Here is a 14,181-nt window from a genome sequence, read left to right as displayed (position 1 = left end):
TGTGACTGTTATTAGCACTTTTCACACATATTCAAATCATCTACAGTGCATTCAAAGTATTCAGACCCCTTGACTATTTCCACATTTTCTTACATTACAGCCTTATGCTAAAATTGAATTTAAAAAATATTTCATCATCAATCTACACACAATACCCCATAATAACAAAGCAAAAACAGGTAGACATTTTTTAAATGAAAAATAAGACTGGGTCCTTCTGAGTGGCACAGTGGTCTAAGGCACTGCATCGCAGTGTTAGCTGTGCCACTAGATATTCTGGTTTGAGTCCAGGCTCTGTTGCAGCCGGCCGCAACCGGGAGACCCATGGGGCGGCGCACAATTGGCCTAGCGTCGTCCGGGTTAGGGAGGGTTTGGCTGGCATGGATGTTCCTATCCCATCGCGTACTAGTGACTCCTGTGGCGGGCCAGGCAACCAAATCAAAATCAAATCAAATGTATTTATATAGCCCTTTGTACATCAGCTGATATCTCAAAGTGCTGTACAGAAACCCAGCCTAAAACCCCAAACAGCAAGCAATGCAGGTGTAGAAGCACGCAACCGTCAGGTGTACAGTGTTTCCTCCGACACATTGGTGCGGCTGGCTTCTGGGTTAAGCGGGCGTTGTGTCAAGAAGCAGTGCGGCTTGGCTGGGTTGTGTTTCGGAGGACGCACGGCTCTCGACCTTCGCCTCTCCCGTGTCCGTACGGGAGTTGCAGCAATGGGACAAGACTGTAACTACCAATTGGATACCATGAAATTGCAGATTTGAATTTTTTTTAAATAAAAACTGAAATATCACATTTACACAAGTATTCGAACCCTTTACTCAGTACTTTTTTGGCAGCGATTACAGCATTGAGTCTTCTTGGGGACGCTACAAGCTTGGCATACCTGTCTTTGGGAAGTTTCTCCCATTCTTCTCCGCAGATCCTCTCGAGGTACATTTGTAAACATTTCTAAAAACCTGTTTTCGCTTTGTCATTATGGGGTACTGTGTGTAGATGGATGAGGGGAATGTTTTATTTAATCAATTTTATAACAGGGCTGTAACGTGGAAAAAGGGAAGGGGTCTGAATACTTTCCAAATGCACTGTATAAGTAAGTGACTGTTGCGCTTCACAATCAATTTGAGATACTTTTGGATGATTTGGACATGGTGGTTGAAAAATGCTAATATCGGTCCCATGACTTTAATGGGATTTGTGCCACAAATGCTAAAACTGTAGTATGTGGAAACAGTGCCAGGGAAACTAAACCAAAGGATGAATTGCTGTCATACCTTGTCAATAGACTGCTTACAGTGAGTACTTTTACACAATAATGCGAATATTGCGGATAGTCAGATTAATATAATAATTTGAGTAAAATGTTTACATTCTCTGGAAGAATAACTATTTCCCAAATAATCCTGTTTACATGGACACATCTGAAATCAAGCTACCCGATGGCACTGATAAATGCAGAAAATCTAAATAAGCGTTATACCACAGCAACCGTGTTATATTTGGGAAGCATATTTGATTCGGAGTTCGGACATATAAAGTTTGTATGTGAAAACTACTTCTAAGACGCATACATTCAGTAGTTCTGAACTCTTCACTTGCGCTGAAGAGGGAGGCTCGCTCTAGAGGAAAAGACAGTAGAAAATAGTAGAAGATAGTAGAAAAGACAAGTGCAGGAAACGTAATGACTATAGTTTTTCTGCATGAGGAAGATGTGTAGATAACATAATAACTTGGGCATTTCCCCTTTTAATATTACATGTTTTACTTGACACCATAAATTTGCATTATTAACTATTGCAGACTAATGCTCTCTCACCATGGTGGGTATATATGGATGAGGTCTCGAGGCACAGGCATGAGCTGAGCAGTCGTTTCCTTACTGAACAGTACCAGGACCCGAACTCTGTTTCTGGTGGAGAGAGGGGGGGTGTGGTCTGTAGCAGAGGGATTGTGCTGTTCAGGTCTTGTCATAGTGGTGGTGGTGTTGGATGGAGGCCTGTGGTGGCCTGTAGCAGGGGGGTGGTGTTGCTCACACAGGGCCAGCTGCATGCAGCTCTCCTCCTGGACTGACAGGACCTCCAGTACCAGCACCCCAGGCTTATCAACTGGAGGAGAGACAAGAACAACACAGATGGTGTGTGATGTGAGTGTCTATGTGGGTCACTTGCCTCACAGGGTTAGGGTCAATTCAGTTTTCAATTAAGGAAGTTAAATAGAAATTCACTTCCTGGATCTGAAAAAAGTATTCCAGAACAGTTTCACTCAGTGTCACTCATAATGTAATATCTCTTATGACAGTGATCTATGTGAATTAATAAAGTAGGCTATAACTATTATGAAATGCAGAAACTGTAAAGCTCATACATTCAATGAGGTTCTTGCAAAATGCAATTGGGTCAATCTTGTGTGCCTGCCGCATCCAGCAAGCTGAGAGTGGCTCTAAAGAACAAAACATGCCCAACGTCCCAATTCAAACAAATCTGTCATAAACAAATAAGCAGAGTGTGACATAGCTCAATGTAATGTGTGTGTGTGTAACACTGACGATCTATCATGCCGTTTGTGATGTGAATCAAGACCATATCAGTGCACTCCAATTCAATGCAAGACAAAGCAGCTCTACGTTGGAGTATGTAACTATCACTGATGTTTGCCTGAGGGGATTGTCAACAGGAGAGTAAATCAAAGTCAGCACTAAGTGGAATGAATTGTTAGAACATGTATCATATCCAGAGATATATTCCTCCATTTGGCACACAAGACATACTATAATACTATACTGAACAAAAATATAAACGCAACATGCAACAATTTCAACAATATACAGTTCATATAAGGAAATCAGTCAACTGAAATAAATTAATTAGGCCCGAATCTATGGATTTTACATGACTGGGCAGGGGTGCAGCCATGGGTGGGCATAGGCCCACCCACAAGGGAGCCAGGTCCCAGCCAATCAGAATTTGTTTTTACCCAAAAGGGGGCTTTATTACAGACAGAAATACTCCCCCACATTTCTCCAGCATGCTAGCGGCCATTGAAGGTGAGCATTTGCCCACTGAAGTCGGTTACGACGCCAAACTATAGTCAGGTCAAGACACTGGTGAGGACGACGAGCACGCAGGTGAGCTTCCTTGAGATGGTTTCTAACAGTTTGTGCATAAAATCTTAGTCTAGGTAACCCCCAGTTTCAACAGCTGTCCGGGTGGCTGGTCTCAGACGATCCTGCAGGTGAAGAAGGCAGATATGGAGGTTCTGGGCTAGCGTGGTTACCGGTGGTCTGCGGTTGTGAAGCCGGTTGGAAATACTGCCAAATTCTCTAAAACGAAGTTGCAGGTGGCTTATGGTAGAGAAAGGAACATTAAAGTATCTGGCAACAGTGTTGGAAAATTCCTGCAGTCAGCATGCCAAATGCACACTCCCACAAAAACTTGGCATTGTGTTCTGACAAAACTGTGGCATTTTACTGTACCCAGCACAAGGTGCACCTGTGTAATGATCCTGCTGTTTAATCAGTTTCTTGATATGCCACACCTGTGAGATGGATGGATAATCTTGGCAAAGGAGAAATGCTTACTAATAAGCTTTTTATATGCACGTATGTAACATTTCTGGGATCTTTTATTTCAGCTCATGAAACATGACTTTACGTGTTGCGTTTATATTTGTGTTCAGTATATAACAATGATAGTGAACCCTTTATTAGTGGGCAGGTGAATACAGGAAAGACTGAATGGAGTCCTCCTTCAGACCTGCAATAAACTAATCAATCTAAAGTCGAATAGTGTGTGAAGAAATAACATCAATGACTGACGCACACACTTTTGCCAAATACACACACAGCTTATTCTCGTGAGGATGAACATGCTTGTTATAGATGGTGCTGAGCAGTTATTGGTTTTTGAGGTTGGTTCAGTTTCATTTCAATTATTAAAAAATCATTTAAATTTAAAAAATCATTAAATGCACTATTCATTGTGGGTTGACTGCTGTAACACAGAATAAAACTATTAATAAAAGTCCCATGATAGTAATGACTGCTCATCACTTTGTTTTATTTGATGACTTTGATTTCATTCCAAGTCATCATCTCATCTCTATAGAGCTGCTGTCAGATAAAATCAATCTGACCAGTTCTGCAAAGTAAATACGGCATACTTTTATGACTGCTGAATACCAATTATCAATCACTTAGATACTGTACTTTCAGGTAGATACTGCACCGTGCAAAGCAACTGCTCTCGATCCCTCTTGATTGCGCATTCTTGTCTCTTATGTATCATGCAACAAAAAAAAACACAGATCGGCTAAGTAGGCACGCAACGGATTATGATCGTTGTAGTTAATTAACATGTTTTCTGCTATAAACTATGTTGAATATTGGCCGGTTGGAAACTATGAGTACCTACTAAATCACACAGTTTGTGCTTCATCTAAAGAAACTGAGCAATGAGCACACAATATATATACATATATATTTATTAATTTATTAATGGAATTCAAATAATTAAACATAAGTTTTAGTTGTTAATCGCTCAGCACTAATAATAGGTGAAGCTAGTTGTGTTGTAATAACTGCCGGTGTTATTGTTTAAGTGCAGGTGCTCGTAAATCAAGGTGAGAAAGTCAACAAACAAAAGTGCCAACACTAGTACGCAGTATAGCACACAGAACATTGTTATGATCCAGGACGAGGGCCAAATACTCTCACTAGATGTCACAAGTCTAAAAATGAGGCCAAGTTAGAGCAAACTTCTTCTCCTTAACATTCTATTTTCTACAAGTTCTTCTCGCACTCTGATGAAAGACAATCAAGCCATCTAACTGACCTACAGACTGAACGGGAGTTGGAAAAGGTAGACGTTTTTTGGGGGGGTTGGTTTTTTCCACAATCAACTGTCACATTAAAATAGTGGTTTAACCTAATTATCTAGGAGCCAATGACAATGATGGTAGACTCATGCTTTGGTAGCACCATGGAAAGAAAACATAAGTCAGTAAGCAGAGTGCTTCCTGTCACCTACATACTGGCCCCGACCAAACAAATTCACTGCTGTCACAATTATCAACGAGCAACCAGCACTTCCTCCACACGCTCCAGCTCCAGTCTTCACGTGACCACAGATCTGAGCAGAAAAATCACGCCTGCCTGAGAGATTGACTTCTGTCTCAGAGAACGCATCAAATCAAAGTTAATCTTGAACCATTAACGGAGAATACTTAGCGTATATAGGAATGTGTGGTAACGGTGACTGGGGATCCTTTCATAAGCCCGTCTGGGTTTCTATATTCGCAGAGCACATGGTTACTTCTGCATGTCTGTTGCTGTTTCTCAGTTTTACATGTGAAATAAAAAGCTCTGTAGCCTAATACCTGTGCCTATAGTGTAGTAATGGGGAGAGAAAAAAAAACATATAGTACCAAATCAGGATATTATTTTTGACAATATATCGTATCGTTTTGACCATCGCATTACTATTTTTGCGCTAGTTAGTTGTATCTTTACCAAAAGTTCAGTACTTTTCCTTCATAGCGTCTTGTCCATCTTTTTAAATAGAGACAATTTTGTTTTTCAATCAAAACTAGTTCTCATGGCTCTCTCTTGTCCCTCTGCAGCAGACATACGGTGAGCAATATGTTTGGAACATCGAATCGCAATAAATTTGCAGTGTCGAAACAGAATACATATCGGATTGTGAGAATCGCAATACATATTGTACCGGCACTAAAGTATCGTGATAATATCACATCTATTGTATCGTGAGGTCCCTGGCCACTGCCAGCCCTACTACAGTGGTGTCAAACACGGACTTGTGCATTTGTTTGTTGTCTGTATTACCTGTGGCTGTAGTAGAAGTGTGAGAGATGGACTGGTGCCTCCAGAAGCTGATGGCTGACCTCTGTCTGCACTGGAGTCGGTTCAGTCGCTCCGCCATGCCGCCACTGTAGGAAACACACACACAACGTCAATATCCTCAAGAATACTGTATAAACAGCTCTCAATACAGGCTACGGTACTTTAAATCGATTTTAAAGAAGTGAACATTATTCTGTGCTGTGCATCCAACTGTGCAGTGCACCCAAGCCATAGACTGCTACCATCAAGCAAATGGTACCAGAGCATTTGTTCTCAGACTAACAGCCTCTGAGACAGCTTCTACCCCCAAGCCATAAGACTGCTAAATAGTCAATTAAATGTTACCCAAACTACCTGCACTGACTATCTTCCACTGAAATGTCACACACTCACTAGACCATGTATATACACTGAACAAAAACATAAAAACGCAACATGCAACAATTTCAACAATTTTACAGTTCATATAAGGAAATCAGACAATTGGAAAAATTAGGCCCTAATCTATAGATTTCACATGACTGGACAAGAGCACAGACAATCAGAATGAGTTTCTCCCCCCAAAAGGGCTTTATTACGGACATAAATACTCAGTATCATCAACTGTCCGGGTGGCTGGTCTGAGACAGTCCCGTAGGTGAAGAAGGCAGATGTGGAAGTCCTGGGCTGGAGTGGTTACACGTGGTCTGCAGTTGAATGTACTGCCAAATTCGTGGCCGGTTGAACGTACTGCCAAATTCTCTAAAACCACGTTGGAGCGGCTTATGGTAGAGTTATTTGCATTCAAATCTCTGGCAACATTTCTGCAGTCAGCATGCCAATTGCACACTCCCTTGAGACATCTGTGGCATTGTGTTGTGTGACAAAACTGCACATTTTAGAGTCCCCAGCACAAGGTGCCCCTGTGTAATGACTATGCTGTTTAAATTAGCTTCTTTATATGCCACACCTGGCAGATGGATGGATTACCTTGGCAAAGGAGAAATGCTCACTAAACAGGGATGTAAACAAATTTGTTCACAATGACAGAAAACATTTGTGCATATGGAACATTACTGGGATCTTTTACTTCAGCTTGTGATACATGAGGCTAACACTTTACATGTAGCATTCATATTTTTGTTCAGTATACAGTGCATTTGAGAAGTTTTCAGACCCCTCGACTTTTTCCACATTTTGTTAAGTTACAGGCTTATTCTAAAACAGCTAAAATAATTTTGGGGAATAAAAAAAATAAAACAGAAATACCCTATTTACATAAGTATTCAGATCCTTTGCTATGAGACTTGAAATTGAGCTCAGGTGGATCCCGTTTCCATTGATCATCCTTGAGATGTTTCTACAACTTGATTTGAGTCCACCCGAGGTAAATTCAATTGATTGGATATGATTTAGAAAGGCACACATCTATCAATATAAAAGTCCCGCAGTTGACAGTGCATGTCAGAGCATGTCCGTAGCGCTACGAGACAGGATTGTGTCAAGGCACAAATCTGGGGAAGGTTACCTAAACATTTCTATAGCATTGAAGGTCCCCAAGAACACAGTGGCCTCCATCATTCTTAAATGGAAGAAGTTTGAAATCAACAAGGCTCTTCCTCGAGCTGGCCGCCCGGCCAAACTGAGCAATCGGGGAGAAGGGCCTTGGTCAGGGAGGTGACCAATAACCGATGGTCATTCTGACAGAGCTCCTCTGCAGAGATGGGAGAACCTTCAGAAGGACAAACATCTCTGCAGCACTCCACCAATCAGGCCTTTATTGTAGAGTGGCCAGATGAAAGCCACTCCTCAGCAAAAGGCACATGACAGCCCACTTAGAGTTTGCCAAAAAGGCTCCTAAAAGACTCTCAGACCATGAGAAACAAGATTCTCTGGTCTAATGAAACCAAGATTAAACTCTGGACTGAATGCCAAGAGTCACATCTGGAGGAAACCTGGCAACATCTATACTGTGAAGCATGGTGGCAGCATCAAGCTGTGGGGATGTTTTTCAGCGGCAGGGACTGGGAGACTAGTCAGGATCGAGGGGAAAATAAACAGAGAAAAATACAGAGATCCTAGATGAAAACCTGCTCCAGAGCTACCCAATAAGACCCAGAGGCTGTAATCGCTGCCAAAGATGCTTCAACAAAGTACTGAGTAAAGGGTCTGAAAACTGTAAATGTGATCATTTTTGCACTATACACACAGAGAACCAAATTCTCTCACCCAGCAAAATACTACGTGAATGAAAGTCTAAAATTATTTGGTTTTAAACATAATTATGGATTATTAAAAGTAGAAATAATTTCAAATTCCTTATCTTATGTGAACCCGATTTTATTTACACAAAGCCAGTGGAACACTCGGACATAACTTACAAACGAAGCATGTGTGTATAGTGAGTCAGCCAGATCAGAGGCAGTAGAGATGACCTTGGATGTTGATAAGTGTGAGAATTTCACAATTTTCCTGTCCTGCTAAGCATTCAAAATGTAACAAGTACTTTTGGGTGTGAGGGAAAATGTATGGAGTAAAAAGTGTATCATTTTCTTTCGAAATGCAGTGAAGTAAAAGTTGTCCAAAATATAAATAGTGAAGTACACATTCCCAAAATACATAGTACTTAGTAGTACTTTACACCACTGTGGACAACTGAATAATTTCTGCACAAACTGTAAGAAACCATCTCAGGGAAACTCGTCTGCGTGCTCGTTGTCCTCACCAGGGTCTTGACCTGACCGCAGTTCGGTGTCGTAACCTACTTCAGTGGGCAAATGCTTACCTTCGATGGCCTCTGGCACACTGGAGAAATGAGCTCTTCACGGATGAATTCCGGTTTCAACTGTACCGGGCATATAGCAGACAGACGGGCAAGCGTTTTTTCCTGATGTCAACTTTGTTAACAGAGTGCCCCATTGTGGCGGTGGGGTTATGGTATGGGCAGGTATAAGCTACATTCAACGAACACAATTGCATTTTATCAATGGCAATTTGAATGCACGGAGATACTGTGATGAGATCCTGAGGCACATTGTCGAGCACTTCATCAGCCGCCATCACCTCATATTGTAGCATGATAATGCACAGCCCCATGTCTCAAGGATCTGTACACAATTCCAGGAAGCTGAAAACGTCCCAGTTCTTCTGTGTTTGGGACGCTGTGGATCAACGTGTACAGCAGTGTTCCAGTTCACGCCAATATCCAGCAACTTCACACTGCCATTGAAGAGGAGTGGGACAACATTCCACCAGGCCACAATGGGACAACATTCCACAAGGACATAATCTACAGCCTGTTCAACTCTACGCAAAGGAGATGTGTCGCGCTGCATGAGGGAAATGGTGGTCACACCAGATACTGACTGGTTTTCTGATCCACACCCCTACCTTTAAAAAAAGCTATCTGTGACCAACAGATCCATTTCTATATTCCCAGTCATATGAAATCCATAGATTAGGACCTAATTCATTTATTTCAATTGATTTCCTTATATGAACTGTAACTCAGTAAAATCTTTGAAATGGTTGTGTTTATATTTTTGTTCAGTGTACAAACCTCACACACAATACATTGACACTCCCACACGCAGTACATAAACACAACACACACATGCAGATTGACACCACACACACACACACACACACGCTAATACTCATACTTTGCTTCTTTTGCTCTGTTCTTTATTTTACTCTTAATAATAATGGTAATAATAATATCTATCCTGACGCATAGTCACTTTATCCTGCCTTCATGTACTTATCTACCTTGAACCTCATACAAATTGATCTGGTAATGGTACTCCCTGTGTATGGCTCCATTCTTGTGTATTTTATTTGATTCTCCGTGTTCCTACTTTATTCTTATCTTTAAACTCTGCATTGTTGGGAAGGGCTCGTAAGCAATCCTTTCACGGTAAAGTCTACACCAGTTGTACTCGGCGCATTTGACAAATACAATTCTATTTGATCAACTGTAGAAATACAAAGGAATCACAAAGCAGTAGTTTGTCATGGTACTCTGTGGAGAAAGATAGTTAAGACCCTCGGATAAGACAATGAAAGTGACATTTGGCACCCACATGTCGTCACCCAGGTGGCCCTTTGATCAGCAGCATCGCCCTGGAAACATCCGCAGACGGTGTGTGTGTGTGAATGTGACTCGAGATGATCATGATGATTATTTCTCTCGCATTGCTTCTCATTATCCAAGAGCTAACCCAGGGGTAAGCAACCCTGGTCCTGGAATGCAGCAGAGACTTAACGTTTTTGATTTACCTGACCTGGAAGACCAAGTGTGTTGAATTTAGGCAATCACAGAACTGATCAATTAGCTCAGTTGGTCGGGTGTGGTGCCGAGTTGGAACACAATCCTGCAGTACACTCCAGGTACAGGGTTGCCTATCCCTGATCGAACCTATTATGAGATCATAAATGATTCTTAAAAATATTTTTTCTTTAGTAGTCGAACCTTTGAAACGTCCTTTTCTTTTTGCTGGAGTCCTCTGGGGTCTTGGAGTTCCTGTCTGTCTGTTTCTGGGGCGTCTGCAGCGCTGCCTGAGCGGACCTGACCCAGTCACTGACTGACCTTCTGCTGCCCTCCCCTTCCCCAGCCTGCAGAGGACATTCAGCCACAACCCCAGCCTCCAGTCTGTTCAGGCTCAGGGTGTCATGGCTCTCTTCCTCTCCATCAGACAGGTAGTCTGAGATGTCAGTGTCTGTCACCTGGGGATGATTAGTCTATTATTATTATGAGCTTTACACATAACATGATATCAGTGCAATATGTTCATTCCAAAAGGTCATACTTTGGCAGAAGTATTTTCCTTCATTCAAAGGAGTATGTTTTCATCTTAGATCTAACACTTGGGTGCTAATATGTGGCATATCAGCACTTATCAAGTGTTATGTACAATATGATAAAAACCCTTCTTAAAAACCGCCATCAATGAGGATTAAGGTACACATGTGGAACCATTAAGAGCGGGCAGATAGGAACAAGCCGTTACACTAACAATAACAGAACGCTCTGTCTCATCGGGCACACACACAGCACACCTGAGGATATCAGTTCCCATGTAGAGAAATCCAAAACACTCTCCACCCTGTCATGTGCAGACAAGACCAGCATACCAGCCCCCTTTCCCTGTTAGCTACCCACACCACCCCAGCCTACGCAGCAGCCGAGCAGCGTGCTCTCTTATTTGATTCAACTTGACCCTGCTAGGCGGAGTGCCAGCAGATGTCACACTAACTAGCTAGAGAGCAGGAACACGATGTTCCTGGCCCGTGCTCAAAAATGTGTTCACTCACCCTGCCTGCACGGCACTGGATGCATTGTAAGTAAATACAGAGCTCACACAGCTCTCTCACACAGCCTATGAGGGAGAGGTCCTGCCTCCTAGCTGACATGTTGTTGCTGAACCAACAGTAGTAAAAGGCAAGTTTTACAACCCTGATGGCACGGCGCAGATGGGGTGCAGGTTAATAACCCTGTTGGCTGCTGATAGCCGAGGCAAACCTGGGTTCAAATACTATTGGAACTCATTCAAATAGTTTGAGTGATCACTTTAGCCTGCCAGTGCCTGGAATGCCAGCCCAGGTGGGCGGAGTTTGTACTTTTGGAGACTTTTCTACCCCACTCAATCAATTACACCTATTTGAAAAATACTTCAAATAATATTAAACCCAGGTCTTGGCTTTGGAGGTTTAGCTTGAGCTTGGATCTGCCTTCATCTGGGAAGTGGCTAGCTGGCTATCCTCATGTACTCTTGAAATAAAGCATCAGTAGGCATGCTCCTCTTCCTCGCTACCAACCACATAGTTCTAGATCAACAATAAAAACGAAATGAGTACTACGCTGGCAAACACAGATAAAGTGTTTGCCAGCGTTTTGTGTTTTGTTCATCGCAGGGCATAGCTTTATATGGAACAATAAATCGGTCCTTTTGGATTGAGACCTCAAAGTCCATTTCCTGTTAGATCCAGTTTGATTTACAGTTTGATAGTAACCACCTCATTCTTTGCGGAGAGTAGGAAGTACTAACTCTTACCCTTCTGACCCAAACTGTAGTCAAAGGAAAGCAAAATGGATAGCCACTGATCAGAATAGGATAGGGAAACACTAGCAAAACAAACACTAAACAAACACGTGTTCGTCCCATGTTTCATGAGCTGACATCCCAGAAATTATCCATACGCACAAAAAGCTTATTTGTCTCAAATTTGGATCATTACACAGGTGCACCTTGTGCTGAGGACAATAAAATGACACAATTGTCACAACACAATGCCACTGGTGTCTCAAGTTGAGGGAGTGTGCAATTGGCATGCTGACTGCAGGAATGTCCATCAGAGCTGTTCCCAGGGAATTTCATATTCATTTATCTACCATAAGCTGCCTCCAATGTACACTACCATTCACCAGTTTGGGGTCACTTAGAAACGTCTTGTTTTTGAAAGAAAAACACATTTTTTTGTCCATTACAATGACATCAAATTGATCAGAAATACATTGAAGACATTCTTAATGTTGTAAATGACTATTGTAGCTGGAAACGGTTGATTTTTAATGGAATATCTATATAGGTGTACAGAGGCCCACTTATCAGCAATCATCACTCCTGTGTTCCAATGGCATGTTGTGTTAGCTAAATTAGCATTTTAAATGGCGAATTGATCATTAGAAACCCCTTTTGCAATTATGTTAGCACAACTGAAAACTGCAATAAAACTGGCCTCCTTTAGACTAGTTGAGTATCTGGAGCATCAGCATTTGTGGGTTTGATTTACAGGCTCAAAATTTCCAGAAACAAAAAAACTTTCTTCTGAAACTCGACAGTCTATTCTTGTTCTGAGAAATGAAGGCTATTCCATGCGAGAAATTGAAACTGAAGATCTCGTACAACGATTTGTACTACTCTCTTTACAGAACAGCGCAAACTGGCTATAACCAGAATAGAAAGAGGAGTGGTGCATAACTGAGCAAGAGGACAAATACATAAGTGTGTCTAGTTTGAGAAACAGACGCCTCACAAGTCCTCAACTGGCAGCTATATTAAATTGTACCCGCAAAGCACCAATCTCAACGGCAACAGTGAAGAGACGACTCCGGGATGCTGGCCTTCAATATATTTGAAATTGAATGATAGGTAGCCTAGTGCTTAGAGCGCTGGACTAGTAACCGAAAGGTTGCAAGATCGAATCCCCACCCAAGCAGACAAGGTAAAAATATGTTGTTCTGCCCCTGAACAAATAAGAATTTGTTCGTAACTGACTTACCTGGTTAAATAAAGGTAAAATACAAAAAATGACAATTTCCTTATATAAACTGTAACTCAGTCAAATCCTTGAAAAATGTAGCATTTATATTTTTGTTCAGTGTAGCTTTTTAAATGATTGCCATCGTTAAATCTGCATCCATTCATGTCAAGAGTAGTTGTTATTCTGGCTGTTTATTTACCACCATAGACAGATGCTGACACTAAGATCGCACTCGGTAAATAAGCAAACAGGAAAAACAATCACCTAGAGGCCGGAGACATTAATGCAGGGAAACTTAAATCAGTTCTACCAAATAAATATTGATGTGTTAAATGTGCAACCAGAGAAAAAAAAATCTAGATCAGCTGTAATCCACACACAGAGACGTGTCCAAAGCTCTCTCTCACCCTCCATTTGGTAAATCCGACCACAACTCTATGCTCTTGATTCCTTCTTACAAGCAAAAATTAAAGAAGGAAGCACCAGTGACTATGTCTATAAAAAAGTGGTCAGATGAAGCAGATGCTAAAATACAGGACTATTTTGATATCACAGACTGGAACATGTTCCAGGATTCATCCGATGGCATTGAGGAGGACACCACATCAGTCACTGGCTTTAACAATAAGTGCATAGAGGACGTCGTCCCCACAGTGACTGTACGTACATACCCCAACCAGAAGCCATGGATTACAGGCAACATTCGCACTGAGCTAAAGGGTAGAGCTGCCGCTTTCAAGGTGCGGGACTCTAACCCGGAAGCTTACAAAAAATCCTGATATGCCCGACGAAACATCAAACAGGCAACGCGTCAATACAGGGCTAAGATACTACACCGGCTCCGACACTCATATGTGTCAAGGACTGCAAACTATTACAGACTACAAAGGGAAGCACAGCCACGAGCTACCCAGTGACACGAGCCTACCAGATGAGCTAAATCACTTCTAAGCTTGCTTCTAGGCAAGCAACACTGAGGCATGCATGAGCGCATCAGCTTCAGACCTTTAAACAGGTCAACATACACAAGGCTGCGGGGCCAGACGGATACTAGTACGTGTGCTCCGGGCATGTGC

At 42.0% G+C, this 14,181-nt stretch overlaps 1 protein-coding gene across 3 annotated transcripts in view; it reads right to left on the bottom strand.

Moving 5' to 3' along the window:
• The window catches only part of spidr (scaffold protein involved in DNA repair), an 85,442-nt gene that overhangs the window by 50,458 nt on the left and 20,803 nt on the right, over window positions 1-14,181 (bottom strand). For 2 of the 3 annotated variants that reach the window (XM_035788344.2, XM_035788345.2), the window contains exons 6-8: window positions 10,314-10,567; window positions 5,846-5,949; window positions 1,823-2,111 (exon numbers count right to left, since the gene is read on the bottom strand). In XM_035788344.2, coding sequence (XP_035644237.1) covers window positions 1,823-2,111; window positions 5,846-5,949; window positions 10,314-10,567 — 647 coding nt within the window. Of the gene's footprint in view, window positions 1-1,822; window positions 2,112-5,845; window positions 5,950-10,313; window positions 10,568-11,155; window positions 11,270-14,181 lie in introns of those variants that run through there. The other variant, XM_052463869.1, reaches the window with a different exon arrangement.

The sequence above is a fragment of the Oncorhynchus keta genome, chromosome 15, assembly GCF_023373465.1.
Source record: "Oncorhynchus keta strain PuntledgeMale-10-30-2019 chromosome 15, Oket_V2, whole genome shotgun sequence".
NCBI classification, from domain to species: Eukaryota; Metazoa; Chordata; class Actinopteri; order Salmoniformes; family Salmonidae; genus Oncorhynchus; species Oncorhynchus keta.
The sequence above is the reverse complement of the archived record's forward strand: the minus strand, read 5'-3'. Positions and strand labels throughout refer to the sequence as shown.